The 16,830-nt window shown below is 39.3% G+C and overlaps 1 protein-coding gene across 4 annotated transcripts in view; it reads right to left on the reverse strand.

Moving 5' to 3' along the window:
• Positions 1–2,079: 2,079 nt before the first annotated feature.
• The window catches only part of arhgap9 (Rho GTPase activating protein 9), a 40,944-nt gene continuing 26,193 nt past the window's right edge, over positions 2,080–16,830 (reverse strand). For 3 of the 4 annotated variants that reach the window (XM_061687773.1, XM_061687776.1, XM_061687774.1), the window contains 9 exons: positions 16,697–16,795; positions 15,867–15,972; positions 14,725–14,844; positions 13,293–13,391; positions 11,073–11,150; positions 9,005–9,058; positions 8,142–8,276; positions 6,673–6,778; positions 2,080–2,785 (listed from right to left, as the gene is read on the reverse strand). In XM_061687773.1, the coding sequence (XP_061543757.1) occupies positions 2,575–2,785; positions 6,673–6,778; positions 8,142–8,276; positions 9,005–9,058; positions 11,073–11,150; positions 13,293–13,391; positions 14,725–14,844; positions 15,867–15,972; positions 16,697–16,795 (1,008 nt within the window). In that variant the 3' untranslated portion in view covers positions 2,080–2,574. The remainder of the gene's footprint in view (positions 2,786–6,672; positions 6,779–8,141; positions 8,277–9,004; positions 9,059–11,072; positions 11,151–13,292; positions 13,392–14,724; positions 14,845–15,866; positions 15,973–16,696; positions 16,796–16,830) is intronic. The other variant, XM_061687775.1, reaches the window with a different exon arrangement.

Consider the following 16,830-nt stretch of genomic DNA (forward strand, 5'->3'; position numbering starts at 1 on the left):
AATCAGTATTTTTGTAATGTTTTTTTTTTGTATTAATGTTTTATTATTATATATTTGTTTGCATGTTTGTGCATATTTGTAATAAATTGTACATATACTTTACCGCCACCATCCTGTTCTCTGTTGATTGAAGGACACTGGAGCCAGTTCCAGCTGACTTTTGGCAAGAGAAGCGGGGTACACCCTAGACTTGTGGCCAGTCAATCACAGGGCCATATACTGTAAAGCGGAACAACCTTTCACACTCAAAGTCGTCAATACAGCTAACATGCAGGTTTTTCTGATTCAGGTGGAACCCAGAACCTGTCGACAGACATGCTAACAAAAGCTTCACTGTGCTGCCTTAAACTTACAAAAATAAATTAAATCCCACTAAATTGGACAAAAATGTATTCCTTTAATTAGGACGCTGCCAAACAGGTCCATGTGGTTTCACAACACAGGTCAAAATGGATTGAAGTGAACATTAAAGGGCTACAACTACTACTACTGTTGTGGACAAATGCTAAAGCTTTTAACATATGTACATGTGCATCCCAGGCATAAAAATAGAAGGTCTGTCTGAACAGTGTACAAGGAAGGAGAAACTCCCGAGGACCAGACGCGCGCGCACACACGCACACGATTGCTATCCACAAAATGGAACATGGCGGCCCTGTTGGCACATGGAGTGAACATTGTGTTGTGTGAATGGTCGCGCGGACAATACAATGCCCCGCCCCGCCCCACCTTTGGTTGGCTGCTTCTACATGAATAGTGGCATCTCCAAGCATCAAAACCAGTGGGGGGAAAAAAATACAAATAATTTTAAAAAAAGTCTTTTTTTTGTTTTGTTTTGTTTTGTTGCCCAAGGGTCACGTTTGATTTTGGACTAATGGGCCAGGTCATTTGTAGATCAGGTTTAAAAAAGGGGAAAAAAATAACAATTAATTAAAAAAAAAAAAAAGATTAATGGGTGTAAAATAATAATTATCCATTTTCATTATTTGTATTATTTCTAATGAATTTAGTTATTATTAATACATTCAAAATTGTTAACTACAGCTCTGTGTAAAATAGTTTATTTTCCTAATACTGTATTTTATTATTTACAAGAAATCTTAAAATCTATTCAATAAGATGAATACAAAATGAATACATGTAAAATTGTTAATTTTAGTAATGAAATGTTTATTTTTTGCTATTTATAATTAGTTTTATTATAATATATTACCTTTGTTTTATTCATGGGAGTTCTCTACAGTTGGATGACAGTTTTACTTCTGTTTAAATCATTCAGTGTTTAAGCAAGTTTTACACAATGGTACCTTGTGCAACTTGTGAGTAGTTTTACTCTTAAGTTTTTGGAGTGTTAGTTTTGTTCTTGTATAACAAGTTAGTCACATGATGAGTAGTTTGACTTTATTTTAGTTTTATTTTTGACTTAATTTTACTCTCTTTGCACTTGTATTACATGTCATTCAAAGGGTGAGTAGTTTTACTTTATTATCATTTTATTTTACAGTGTTTAACTTGTATTTATAGTTGTATGACTTGTCAGCCTGAGGGAGAGTATTTTTTTTCTTTTCTTTTAGCGTTAGTTATACAATATAATTCTCAAAGTGTGGTACGTGTACCACTAAGGGTTCGTGGGCTCCCTCTAGTGGTACGCAAAAGACTCACTGAATTAAAGAAGCTTCAAATTGTGCATAATGTTACAGTGGTTTCGACTTCATTTGAATCCAGTCTAGTATATTTGTTCAGAAGAGCGCAGTTGTATTGAAATTTCAAGTATAATACAATTGCATTTTTGTTTTTAAACAAGTCTTTAGGTCCAATTTATATGTATGTGCAATACATTTTAATGGAATCATTATTCAAGCAGGTTTTTTTTTTTTTTTTTTACAATTGCTTAGAATAAAAAACGCTTACTTGTCCGCTACTGTATTCTAATATTGATCATTATGGTGAGACTTTGACAGCTAAGTATTTTTTCGAGGTGTAAAATGTTTGAGAACAACTGCAATACAGTGTTTGACTTGACTTGAATGTTAAAATGTTACCTAAAACATCGCCTGTACAGTTATTAACGGTTTCACGTGCCTGTTAATGAATGAATTTAATTACATTAGCTCCTATGGGGTAAAAATAATAACATTCAATTAGAACAAGTCGGAAGTAGAAAGTTACGCGTTCGAGGTTCCGGCGTCACTACAGGAGAGCCACAGCGATGCATAGAGGTGTCGGGCGCACGTGTTTCACAGTGGGAAGGTTCTGTCCTGTTAAGTCGACTTCTCTTCGTGGGATCAAGAGAGGAACAGGAAGGTGGTCCGGGAGCTGGGTGGGGAGCCTGGGGACGATTTATCATTGGCTTGGCTTCAGTCAACGAGAATATCAAGGGAGAAGTGACAGCTGGGCTCCACACATCTGCAGTCAAAAGGCAAAAAAATATGGCAGCTAAAAACGGAGCTTGTTTGACTATTTAATGCTTCGAACTTTTATATGGCAGCCACATGTCTTGCCCTTGTTATCTTTGTGAATGTGGAAGAAGAAAAAAAAAAAAAGATCCATTTGTATGCCGTCCGCTTGGGAAGATCACGAGAAGGAGGCGGCGGCGGCGGGGGGGGCGGCCCTCCTGCCGAAGATGCGCTCGTACTCGTTGAGGATGAGCTCCACCGCCTGGTTCTGGAAAACCATGTTCACCGCCATGTTGCCGTTGTCGACCTCGGGTCGCAGCAGTGTGGGCCCGAACACGATGCCGATGTTCTGGGTCGTCATACGGTTGGCGTCCGAGTGCTCCAAAACGCTGCGGCGCGCACGAATGCATGCACGCACGCACGCACGCACGCACACGCACACACACACACACACACACTAGAATTAGGATTTGTTCAAATTATTTCAATCATTTTCAATTTTCATGAATTCAGGATTTAAATTATTAGATTATTTTAGCTATTAAGACAAAATGCAAAAATATTGGGTGTGACCTTTGTTGCAATTTTACATTCCTAAATTTTAGAATAAATAGTCAAATATAAACAAAAAAGAACTTTGTTTGTGATTTCCTACAAAATTCTGGTCATGTGCTTTTTATTGCAATGTTTATGTTACTGCCTTTTACAGTCCACACATGTGCATTACATCTTCTAAAATGGTAAAATATGAACTAAATAGTGTTCCATTATTTTTGTATCATTTTATAATAAATTCACTACATTTCAATGCCATTGCCACAATCCTTTTAAAAGCCCAGTGTCTAAATCATTTAACAAAATTCAAATCCGAACAAAGTAGTGCAACACGTTTTGCAAGATTTCCTACTAAATTCTCCTAACATTTTGTCTTTGAGTAGACTCAATAGTAAAATATGAACAAAATAAAAATTTCATTTTGTCTGATTTCCAATTACATTCTGGTGACTTTTTGTTGTTGTTGCCATGTTTACATTACTGCCTTTTACAGTTCACACACGTGCATTAAATCATCTTAAAAATAGTCCAATGCGAACTAAATAGTGTTTCACTATTTGTATGATTTCCTGCTCAATTCTCCTAACGTGTTGTCTTTGAGTGTCATGTTCGAGCTACTAACCTTTACAAGCCACGTCCACATGAACTAAATCGCTAAAAAAATTGTATTTACGAAATAGTACTTCCCTCTTTACTGCACCTTTTTAGTGCCTTTACAAACCAGATGCCAAAATTGTCTAAACATAGTCAAGCCTGACGGAAATAGTGCTCCACATTTTGTATGATTTCTTACTAAATTCACAAAATTTTAGTGCCATGCTTATTATGTTCCTGCCGTTTACAAGCCAGATGTCTAAAATGTTTAAAAATAGTCAAACCAGAAGGAAATAGCGTTCCACTTTTTGGATAATTTCCAACTAAATTCAAGTGCCATGTTTGTGTCTGTGTGCCTTTTACAAGCCAGATGTCTAAATCGTCTAAAAATAGTCAATATAGCCATAATAGTGTTCAAAATGTGGATGATTTTCTACTCATTTCTGGTGAAGTGTTACCTTTGAGTGCTGTTACGTTTAGTAAGATTTCCTACTAAACTCAGAGTGCCATGTTCGTGCTATAAGCTACACATTTTTTTTTTTTTTAATTAGACAAATACGAACAAAATTATTTTCCACTTTATGTAAGATTTCCAACTAAATTCACCATATTTGACTGCCGTGTTCACATTTTGCTTTTTACAAGCATGTGCCGAAATCATCTCAAAAATTGGTCAAATATGAAGAAAAAAGTGCTCTACTTTTTCGACTAAATTCTGGTGACGTTTTTGCCTTCGAGTGCCGTGTTGACGTGAGTAACTTTACAACCCGGATGTCCACACAACAATCATCTCGAAATAGTGCTTCACTTTTTGTACTATTTCCCCCTAAATATCTTGAATGCCACGTTTATGTTATAAGCCTTTTACAAACGAGATGTCGAAATAGTCCCCAAAAATAATCAAATATGAACAAAGTTGTGTTCCACTTTTTGTGGAGTGGCATGTTTGTGTGCCTTTCACCAGTCTAAAGTTTCTAAAAATAGTCAAATGTTGGCATAACGGTATTAACATTTCGTATCATTTCCTACTAAATACTGGCGATGCGTTGCCCTCTGAGTGGCGTGTTCATGCAAGTGCCTTTTACAACCCAGATGTCCACGCAAATGTGTCTAAATCCGTCTGCTTCCACCTAAGTTGGCGTCTTCTAGAGTGCGTGCTCGAGCCTGTGTGTTCCAGTGTGTGCGTGTGCGTGTGTAGGGGGACTCAGGAATGGGTTGAAGCCACCGCATGAAGCATTCTTCTAAAAATGCCGTTCCCGCCGAGCCGCAGGAGCGGCCAGCAATTGCTCAAAACTTCCACATTAAACAGAGAGAGGAGGGATGAAGGGACGCGGCGGAGGAGAGGGAGGAGGGGTGGCGGCTGAATGCCTTCCAGCAGACGAACCGCGAGGCTCCCGTGGGACCGGCCCTCTCCAGGGAGAGCGGGACGGCGTGGAGGGGGAATGCGAAGATGGGACGGGAGGAGGCTGATAAAAGGACGGAGCGCGCCCACCTACCACACCCCGGCAGAGAGGAGTGCTAACACACACGTGCGCACACACACACACACACACACACACACACGACATTAGGAAACTGTGCCCTCTTGTGGCCACATTCCAGTCAAAGTCATGAGGTTCATCCATCCATCCAGTTTCTACACCGCTTGTTCTCATTAGAGATGTGAATGAGCTGGAGCCTATCCCAGCCGACTTTTGGAGAGAGAAGCGGGATCAATCCAGGACTGGTTGCTAGTCAATAGCAGGGCACACATAGACAAAACATGCATTCACACTCACGCCTATGGACAATTTAGAACCTTCAATGAAACTAACGCGCGTCAATCCGGGGTACAACTGGCTGTGGGCCAAACATGCTAACCGCTAGAGCACGTGCTGCCTCCACAGGTTCATTTACGCCGCAATAAAAAAAAAAAAAAAGAACAAGAAATGAATATATTCCGATCAACTCGTTGGCCGCAAATTTAATTGTTCTATTATTTTGATGGAATTGTATGGAAGCAGATGAAAGTCTAAGTTGACTGTGTAATAGGAAACACATTTCGTGAAGGCACTATCTCCATTGCTTATTTAGTAGTAGTAGAAAGCATTTATTCAATATTTTGGTCTTCATTTCTTCATGGGTTTATTTACTTTTTATTTGGTTATCACTTGTTTTTATGTGTACAAACTGATTTCTTTTTTTTTTTACATTTTTAAAATCACTGAATTAAAACATATAATTATTTAACATTTCTACCTCATTTATATAGTTATTTACTTAAGTAAATGTATTGCTCATATATACATTTGAATTAATTAATTAATTTACTTTGGTAATAATTTTACATTTTTACCAATGTTATTTATTGCTGTAGCTATATTTAGTTATTGATAAATAGTTATATTTGTTTTTTTGCGAAGTTATTTGTTTTACATTTTTACCAATTTTAAATATTGAGTTAGTTCTAATAATTTATAAAGTAGTCAATAATTAATTCATGAAGTTATTTACATTTCTACCTAATTTATTTATTTAGTTACTTAAATCTATTTATACGCATTTGCATGAATTAATCAATTAATATAGGTATTAATTAGATTAGAAATTTTACTTAGCTATATGTAGTTTTATTATCTGTATCTTATCTATTTACAGTTATTTGTTGAATTTTTCCCCATTTTAAATATTGAGTTAGTTATATTTATTTATTTGTCCTGTGAATTATTCAATAATTGATTTAGTTATTTTTAAAATTTTACCAAATGTAATTATTTAATAAAACGTTTTTATGACATATTTTATTCACGTATCTGTTTATAAATGTAATTAATTTGCAAAGATTTGTTTACCAATTAAATGTTTTTTTCAAATTGGCTATATGGAGCCCTTTATATAGGTTTTCATTTATTTAGATAGTTATTTGTTTCATACTTGGACCCCACCTTTTTAATGAATGAATGAATGAATTAACCCTTGATTTAACCAGGTAAAAGACCAGTTGAGAGCAAGGTCTCATTTGTGAATGAGACCTTGAGAGTAAATACATCCAAATGAAACAATCGATGTATTCGTTTCAGCGCTGTATTTTTACGCCCGCCCCTAGTTTAGACGCTAATACGCATCTCTGAAGTGTTTTGTTTGTTACCGTTTGAGGTGGCGGCAGATGAACTGCAGCGTGTCGTGGTTGGGCTGAGGCAAGCTGTGCACGACGCTCGTCAGACGCTCCACTTTGTCCGCGTAGTCCGACATCTCTGCAACAACACGGCACCGCCGTTGATACATTGATAAATGGTCTTTTCCATTTTGCCACCATTTTAGGATGAATTCTTGGCTCTCAATTGTATTGATCCTTTCATAATTGTGATTTATTTATGTATTTATTTTTCACATTGTACTTGCTTGTAAACTAAGCCTCAGTCTCAAGAAGCTTTCATCAACTGGACAGGAAATGTCTGTGTTTAAAATGTTTGACATTTTAATATTCTTCAGCCGTCTGCAGTGAGACTGTATAAATGGCCACAAAGTCATTCATTGTTTAAGGAGATATATGAATCATTATAATTTAAAAGTGCCTTAAACATGTATTCATTTTGCATGCATTTGTATAATGTTATTGTTTGAGGAGTCTAATTTATGTGTTTTGCGCATATGTGACGTTCACAGCGAAGCTGCTGCCGTTTTGCGATCGTCAACTTAAGAGTCCGGAAGTGGTGCAATTTTGAGTTTTAAAGTAAGAGGGACAGCCGGAAGGACTCTCGTTTGCTGCTTGAATGTTGTTACTTTACATCGTTTTGACACACTAGAATAGAGCGCCTTTTATTGTCGCTATACAAAGATTTGCTTTGTAACGTGTACTTAATGAGCCTATGTTGTGTGGTTGTCTATTTGTACTATTTTGTCCTTCTTTCTTTAAAAAAAAAAAAAAAAAAAGACACACACACACACCGCCGCCGCACGACTAAACAATAACAAGCACAACAAAAGATTATTTGTATTAAACTAAAAAACTGAAATAAAGGAGAAAAAGTCACACATATTTTGAAATTTGCAAGTATTTGCACAAATGCCCTTTGACGGTATTCCATTAAATTTGTGTACCTTGAGTATTATTTAGTGATGTGTTCATTTTAATGTTACTGCTAATGGAGCGGTCCGGTTCACGTGATTTGTGCATGGGTGGTAACATCACAGTGGCTGGAAGAACGAAGCTTGTGATGCACTTGGTGCAAGACTGTAAAGATTATAAATTTCATCGGCGGTGTGCTTTAATGACAAGTGAGCAGCGACACACAAGTACACGCGTATATGTGCCCTGTTAACAGTGTTTTACACAACGTTAAGTACTGAAAGATGCCGTGTAGCAATCGCTATGTTAGAAGCCTAATAATGACGTCACATGATGACCCCTTCATATTTCCGCCTGCCCTCTCGAGTATACATTCCTTGAACCGGCCCTGTTTCAAATGTGAATTGCTCTTTGCGCTTCACTGGTACTCTTATGTGGCGGCATCCCAAAAATAAGTAACAGTTCAAACACACAATGTTGTACTTCCTGCAGTGGAAACGCACTAGTGGACTCAAAAGGTGATTGGATGATGTGCAGCGTCCACTTACTGACGGTGTCCACCACGTCGCTGAAGAAGCCGTAGGGCACCAGCGGCTCGGGGAGCTCGCGGAAGAAGAGTTTCAAAGCTCCCGTGATGACGTGGATGTCCTCCCACTCACTCTCGTCCAAGTTGAGCTTCTCCTCTGAGAGAGAGAGAGAGAGAGGAAAGAATTTGAGCTCTAGAATTGGAAGGAAACGGCGCCCGCCGACGAGGCCCAACAGTGAGGCTTGTAGCTGCTGCAGCGGCGGCGGCGGGGGGAAAAAAGATGCTGAGTGAAAGCAAGAGAAGGCACAAATGCACAGTCAAAATATTTCATACAATATAATATTCAAAGGGAAGGCCCTTTTGTTTCCTCCACTAGGTGGCAGCCTTGGCCCACGGCAAGTATAGCAGAGATGCCTGAGGGACATTCAGTGCTTAACAAATGTATTAGACCCTAAACCCGTCATTTAAAACTATCCAGAATGATGGCGTGCTTTAATGCAAAGTACCATTTCAATTCCAGCGCACTCCCCACATTTTACTATTTTGGGCAGGAATTATGAATTTCAAATGGAATTCACTTTTTCACCTGCAAATTTGAATGAACTAATACATGAAACAAAAAATCCACAAAATGGCTGAGCAGAGATTCAAACCCTCTTACCTGTGAGGCAATGGCCATGCTGCCCATTTGCAGCGCAGTGAATTGTTGTCATTTTAAAAGCTTACATCGGGTAGTGGTCTAATACATTTGTTAACCAGAAAAACCGCTGGAGCTGGTGTGTGTGTGTGTGTGTGTGTGTGTGTGTGTGTGTGTGTATGAATGCACAAAGGAAGCAGGACCGGGCAAGACGCAAAAAAAATATTTCGTTGTCCATTCGGGTCTACCTTGCACCAACTCTGCTGGGAACATGTAACGGCCATCAGTGGTCACTGCCCGCTCTGAAAGAACCACAAAGTCACTCAGCGGGCTTGCCACCTTCAGCGAATGGATAACATTAGAAAATATGATTTAAAAAAAAAATTATCATTATAACATCAATATGCGAGATTTGTGTGTTAAACCAACCAATTGAATCCATATTGACGAGTTGTTTTAGTTCGAGTCTCTGCAGCGTTTTACCAGCCAAGGAGCCGTATTTGGTCGCGTTACCTACTGTAGACAACTAAAATAAAATAAAGCTACCCAACCTTTGAAGACATGTAACAGAGAGCTATATTGCCACCTAATAAGTGTATGTACATTATCAACTGTTTGTTGTGTTGTCGTATTTTACGAAGCAGCCGGACCCTTTCCTATGTACGGTGGGTATAAAAAGTCTACACACCCCTGTTCAAATGCCAGGTTTTTGTGGTGTAAGACCAAGATAAATCATTTCAAAACCCCTTTCAACTGTTAATGTGGCTTATGACCTGTACAACTCAAGTGATCTTTTCAAGTGGCAGAGTAAAAATAAAACAACTGAAATCATGTGGTTGTACAAGTGTGCACACCCTCTTTTAATTGAGGATGTGGCTATGTTTAGAATTAAGCAATCACATTCAAACTCATGTTAAATGTGAGTCAGCACAAATCTGCCACCATTTAAAGTGCCTCTGATTACCCCAAATAATTTTCAGATGTTCTAGTAGGCTTTGACTGACATTTCTTGTCGTTGTTGCTGGCTGGTATTTGGATTTGTTCATAATTCCTTCCACGTCGCCTAAGGCCAGAGTTCCAACTGAAGAAAAACAGCAACATCAACATTTTTCTGAATTTCTTGGTGAAAAATGTCCCGTAATTTCTTGTGTATAATGCGCACCCCTAAAGTTGACCTAAAAATTCTGGAAAACCCTTCTACCTATATATAATGCATTTTTACAATGCATGATTTTGCTTCTACCCATATGATCAAAACATGAAGTATTCTCAGTATTTTGTTAGTTTTTTTTAAAGAATTCTTCTGTAGTTAAGCACTTTATTTGAACACATAATACTTTCTTTTTTATTTACTTGCTCTTATTTTGAAATTCACAACCCTACTTTTATTTAGTAAATGAGAAAACACACAGTGGTGCTCATATGTTTGATGACCCAGGCGGAATTTACAAGATGGGTACAATTCTTTAAAGAAAACATGAAGGACCAGCCGAAACACATTTAATTTTATTTTAATGGGATTCAAATGAAAAGGTCAAGCATTTGAGAAAAGCGTTATCAGTCATCAGTCATATTTAAAAAAAAAAAACATTTAACAAATTATGTCAGGGTATATAAACTTATGAGCACAACTGTACATATATGCAGTCATAAGTACTTACCCCTGTCGGATTGGAATGAAAGTGTAGGCAACACCTTTTTCATAACCACTAGGTGGCGGTGGCATATTACAATGAAAGTGTACACCTTTCTCATAACCTCTAGGTGGCGGTGCCATATTGGAATGAAAGTGTCCAGCTTTTTCATAACCTCTAGATGGCGGCATACATTTATAGAACGTGAAAGTTTTTTCCATTTTCCCCTGTACCTATGTGTAATGTGCACTATTGACTTTTGACATTTTTTGGGGGAAAACAAAATGCACATTACACATGAGAAATTAATGAAAGAAGTAGCCAATTGGGGAAATTCTGCCCTGGAACAGAATGCCATTGAAGTTCACTGAGGAAGTAAGTACCATGTGTAAAAATCAATAATAAAAGGTGAAAAATCATGTAACGTACTGTAAAAGGTCTAAAAGGTTATCCAGCTATGCATTCAAATTAAACTGCCAGAATCCGACATAATAGTAAATAATGACATCAGGAACCGGGAATGTTTGTGACCTACTGAGAAATTTTACTTACAAAATGGCCATTATTTATAGCATTGCTATTACAAGAAGCCTAATAGTGACCCAAGAGTTTTGAGCACTACTGTCTGTACGTCATTGCACTTTTAAAGAATTGAAGGCTCACTGCGAGCATGAATCCTCACCGTGGTTGACCAGGTAGCGTAGTTTCTGAATGACCGCCAGGTTCCCAGAAACCCTGTAGATGCCGTCAGTGTCCAGTCCTGCCGCGACATACCACAGCACACAAAATGGGAATCTTCGATACCACTTTTTTTCAGACCAATAACAGTACGAGTATTCAAAGTTGAGTACTCACTGATACAGAGTACCGATTCCACGAGTACTTTTGATACATAAAATTTCAATTAACACATTGATAGATAATTGTAAACAAAGACCTTTCTTTCTTTCTGACACAGATGATGATTCGCTGACGTGTCTAATCACCCCAGTTTAGTGTCGACTACCGGTAAGAAGGACTCACTCCATGTCAGATTATTATTATTATTATTTTTATTTTTTTTACATTAACTATTGGCTGGTATCAGCAGCCTTCATGAGTACCCGATACCTAGAAATAAGGTCGGTATCGGCCCGATACAGATAACTGGGTGTCATTACTCACCCATCCCTAACACAAATCATGAGATAGAATAGTTTTATTTTTAACTGAAATGGGAAACACAAAGTCCATTCATCCATCCATTTTCTGTACCGCTTTATCCTCACAAGGGTCGCGAGCGTGCTGGAGCCTATCCCAGCTATCTCCAGGCGAGACGCGGGGTACACCCTGAACAGGTCGCCAGCCAATTGCAGGAAACACAAAGTCATCATTTGTAATTCTTGTCTTACAAAGTAAACAAACCTATGCTAAACCACAATATGCTAAATTTGACTAAATTCTGCACTCCATCTGAAAGTGACTGTAGTTCACTGAGGCACTAACACACTCACTGTTTGAGTCTGGAATGTTTTTGCGGTAGGTGAAGCATGATTTCATGGGCGTGGCAGTCTTGTAAATGAGACCTGGCCCAGTTTTTGCACTGACGAATCAGGAAAAGTGCTGAGTGCAACAGTTGACTCACCCCTCATTCTTCTCAGAATTAGACCTAAACCTTAATTTAGACCAGTATTCATCTGAAAGATGTTTTTTCTCCATTCAATATTGACAAAAAAAATTTTATTATCCCACTCTCATTCTCAGTGGCTCAATTGTCCTGTAATTTGTGCTTAAATATAAGGCTGTCACTATCGAATCTTTTTAGAATCGATTCTCCTTTTGGCCGGCACGGTGGACGAGCACATCAGCCTCACAGTTCTGGGGACCGGGGTTCACATCCTGGCCCCGCCTGTGTGGAGTTTGCATGTTCTCCCCATGCCTGGGTGGGTTTTCTCCGGGCACTGCGGTTTCCTCCCACATCCCAAAAACATGCGTGGTAGGGTGGTTGAAGACTTCTATGTGCCCTGCGATTGGCTGGCGACCGGTTCAGGGTGTACCCTGCCTCCCGCCCGAAGATAGCTGGGATAGGCTCCAACAGGCCGCGACCCTAGCAAGGATAAGTGGTAAAGAAAATGGATGGATGGATTCTCCTTTTGATTATTGGCTGAATATTCGAATAATAATCACCCCCCCACATTTTTTTTTTAACATCCATTTTATTCCCGGACTTCAATCGTTAAACTGCATATGTTGGTATTGAGTGTATGGTATGGATTTGAGACAACCAACTGCTAAATGTTAAATGGTTAACTATTGCGATTAGCATTGGCGCGCTCGCAACCATTTTAGGTCAAAAAACGCTAACTACCTTTCAGCTTATTCATACTTATCATGTTACAGTATATGCACATGACACATCTAACAGTGTCTTAAAAATCACTTAAAAATGTTCCTTTGTCGTTTTGGCAAAGTTTATCAGTGGCCCAATACCGCAATCGTTTGCAATAAATGTCCATATGAAACATTGGTTCCGGCGGCGCAAACATGCCTCCGGGCGGAATTTTTTTTTTCTTTTTTGGGCCCCGGCGGAGCGTTGAGGCAGAATGTGGCGACCTATTATTGAAGTCAACTTAGTCGAGTGATTTGATTTCCCCCCCCCCCCCCCCCCCAGCCCAACTTAAATTGGAAATTAAAAAAAAGAGGAATCAATGTCCTTGGCAGAGGTGATAAGACCAAGACTGCCTTGAAAGGGACAAATATCAGAATATGCATTTTCTCCTACACGAGGCTGAGTCTCAGGGAGTTGTAAAAATTGCTCTGCAGAAAGGCACGTCATCTATATTTAATCTCATGGCAGAAATAAAGTAAAAAGCCTCTTTATTTCACTCGTGGGCCAAGGGACTGGCCCGGCGCTGCGCTTTACCTCGCTTCTCCACGGTCTCGGCGCAAAGCCTGACGAAGCGAGGCACCGTGCTCTTCTCCCGCTCGCATAGCATCTCCAGACGACAGCCGAACACCTGATCTGATGGGCAGCGACACACACACAGAAACCTTTCAGAACCACTGAGCACACACAAACCTCGATTTGCTGTGCTCAATGTTTCAACGACATGCTAAAAGCAGAGTTGACCTGGAGGCAACCCATGTACTTTACTACATGTACTCTATATTCTGCAGAATGCCTTGTAGTATATATTCACTGGTCACATCATTAGGTATGCCTGCATAATCGTATGCACGGTTTACCCAAACACTTGCAGACCAAAACTACAAATGTGGTTCCTACCACAGGACCTTAACTTACTAAGGCAGTGGTTCTCAAACACCAAGTTAGGGATGTTGGATACTACTTTTTTCAGACCAATACCAGTAGGAGTACTCACTCTTGATTACTCACTGTGATTGATATTTTGGCTATTTGGTCCTCCAGAGAGTGACTCTCTAACATGGACTGAGTACAAAAGTGTCAATTTAATAAAAAAACTAACAAAACAAAAAAAACCTTGGTTTTGTCATATGAGTGTCCAGAAAAGGCCCATCTGAGAGCTACTTCTGTTTTACCCAGTTCTGTATCCGCTTTGTCCATATTTGGCTCAGACCGCCCCCTTTCGTCTGATTGGTTTCAAATTCAAATTCAAATGACCTGATTTCAGTCCTCTCGGCAGAAAAACGTCTGAAATGCGTGGACGACTAATTCATATTTCACATATTTACTGAGCAACTATTACATCACAAATACTAGACAAAGTCGGTTTGGCAAATATGTCCCTTTTAAATAATCGGTTGATAAATTATAATTGAATTATTTTATAAACGACCTAATTTGAAAAAAGAGAATGATTATTATTTTATTGTTAAAACAAACTATTTTACATATTTCACTTCCATTTGAAGTTTTTTTTAAATTTATTTTTTTACCTCATCTGCCTGTTTTAAAATCAAAAGTTTTCCCACATATTCTTCTATATTTGAAATATTGTTCTTGTTCATTGCGAGAGACAAGCCTCACAGTCGGGAAGTTCTCAGTTGGACTCTCTTGTTAAATTTTTACTTTGGATGGTTTTTATTTCCTGTTTCCGTTAGGTTGAAAATATTCTCTTTGTGAGTTGCTCTTGAGTTGCGATGTAGCCCGTTACATTCAATTCTCATGCTTGCCATAAATGTTTCGTTATTTTTAAAATCCTAAACACAGAGGAAAGTCATTATTTTTTATTTGGGTAAAAAAACAAACAAACAAAAAACACGTTTTGCGGAGACATTCTTCTCATAGGGCAATCACTTTTCTATTATCTATCTACAGTTTGTTGCCAAATAAATTAATGACACCAAATAGACAACCGGATGAGGTAATGTACCTTTAATAAGCCCCTTCTCCTGCAGGGCCTGAAGAGGAGGCCTCTTCAGAATGAGTTTCTTCAGCCGGGTTTTAACTCTTTTCTTCTCCGTGTTCTCCAAATTGGACGCCGAGCGAGGGACTGTGAGGGGAGGAAAGGATGGGGAGGAAGAAGTAGAGGAGTAGAAGAAGGAGGATGAGGAGGTCAGTGCGGGATGTCCCAGCAGATGCGCGGGAATGGTGGTGAGGATGAAAAGCGGGAGGGCCGGGCGATGCCGGAGGTGCGACGAGGCCGACGGGGGGATGAGCTGCCACGGCGGCCACGCTAAAATGTAAGCGGGTTGGATGGAGGAGAGGATGGAGGAGAGGATGGTGGGGTGTAAGAACCCTGCGTGGAGGTTGAGAGAAAGTCATGATGATGATGATGATGATGATGAAGACAGTAGTACTGCACATTTTAGAGTGGCCTTTTCTTGTGGGCACCTTTAAACAGACCTGTGCGATAATCATGCTAACTTATCAGCATCTTGATATGCCACACCTGTGTGCTGGATGGATTATCTTGGCAAAAGAGAAGGGCTCACTAAAACGGATTTGGACAGGTCTGTGAAAAATATTTGAGAGAAATATGCTTTTTGTGTACATAGAAAAGTCTTAGTTCTTGGAGTTCAGGTCGTGGGAGCAAAAACAAAGGTGACATTGATTTTGTACAAAATGTACTTAAGCTGGAATTTGCAGTTTAAAGAAACAAACACTTTTTTTTTAAAATCACATATCTTAAAACTGTCTTTCTGACCTGACAGCAGAATATTATTAAAAGGAGCTTTTGAAAAGTCTTCCCTCTCTGGTCCCATTTTTGAATGCCAATATTTCTGTCATTTTAGGTAGGCATAAGAAGCACTTTATCCCTTAAGAAGAGTCTTTCAAGCCAATGTTATGAAGATGGCTGGGGAAAATGAAATGAAGTAAAAGTATACATATTTTTAGGAATGTGTGGAGTACAAGTGAAAGTTCCAGAAATGTAAATAAAGATACAAGAAATTCTCCTCAAGTACAATCATTAATGTACTCCATTATATCACAAGACTGTGACAGAGTGGATGGAGGAAGTGAAGGCGACATGAAGGGATGGATGCCCCAAAAAAGGCAAGCGACGGCACTTACGAGACGTTCTCCTGTCGTCCTCGTCGCCGCTGTGGTCCAGCATTTCCACGCTGCCCGCCCTCCTCAGGGAGTACAGCAGCACGTTGTCTAGCGGGTTTTCACGGTCCTAGGAGAACCACAATAGCATCAGCCAACAAACTTTATGTAAACAAATTTACAACTACTAGACAGTGTTATTAATTACATGTACACATATTCATATTTTCTGCGATGAGCTGTCAACCAGTCCAGGGTGTACACTATCCCCTCACTATTCTCAGAGGACAAGGACCGAGGCCGGATGCGAATACCCAAATAAATAAATACATTTTAAAAATCCTAGAAAAAAAAAACGCAACCCCAAAAACATTTATAATTGTTCACTCGCATAGTCACAATTTTCCATTATTTTCTTAAAAGCTGCTTTGTACTCAGGCCAAACTCTTATATAACATAAAACTCGTACTTTGGCATCATCCTGTGGACGATGGACCTATGTTGAATTGAGGGGAGGCGCTTCATTTATTCAGACCATATCCCTCTCTAATGGGGAAAGTAGTGCTATGCCGCCATCTCGTGGCATCTTAGGAAATTACAGAAAGTGCACAAAAAGACACGAAGTGTTTTTCCACACATAGCTGAGTATAGGACAAAAACGCAAATAAGTGAATTCGTGAATAGCTAACCGCGAATAGGCGCGGTTTCACCGTATTTGCGTGACATGGAACCACGCCCCAAAACCAAGCGATTTTAACCAAAATGTCTCCTTTAAATTGAATTGAGTGTATGAGCCCGTTCAAGGAGCTTTGAAAATTCTGTAGTACTAAAATCAGTGTTCTCCCGTCCCTCACCAGCCTGTGAATGACGTTCTGGATGGTGTGGTACCACTCCTTGATCAGAGAGTCCGTCTCTGACTGCAGCAGGAATTCATTGCCCGTCACTGTCCTCAGCTGGAACACACACATTTGCAAACACAATGTCGTAC

Source organism: Phycodurus eques, chromosome 10, assembly GCF_024500275.1.
Source record: "Phycodurus eques isolate BA_2022a chromosome 10, UOR_Pequ_1.1, whole genome shotgun sequence".
Lineage (NCBI taxonomy): Eukaryota > Metazoa > Chordata > Actinopteri > Syngnathiformes > Syngnathidae > Phycodurus > Phycodurus eques.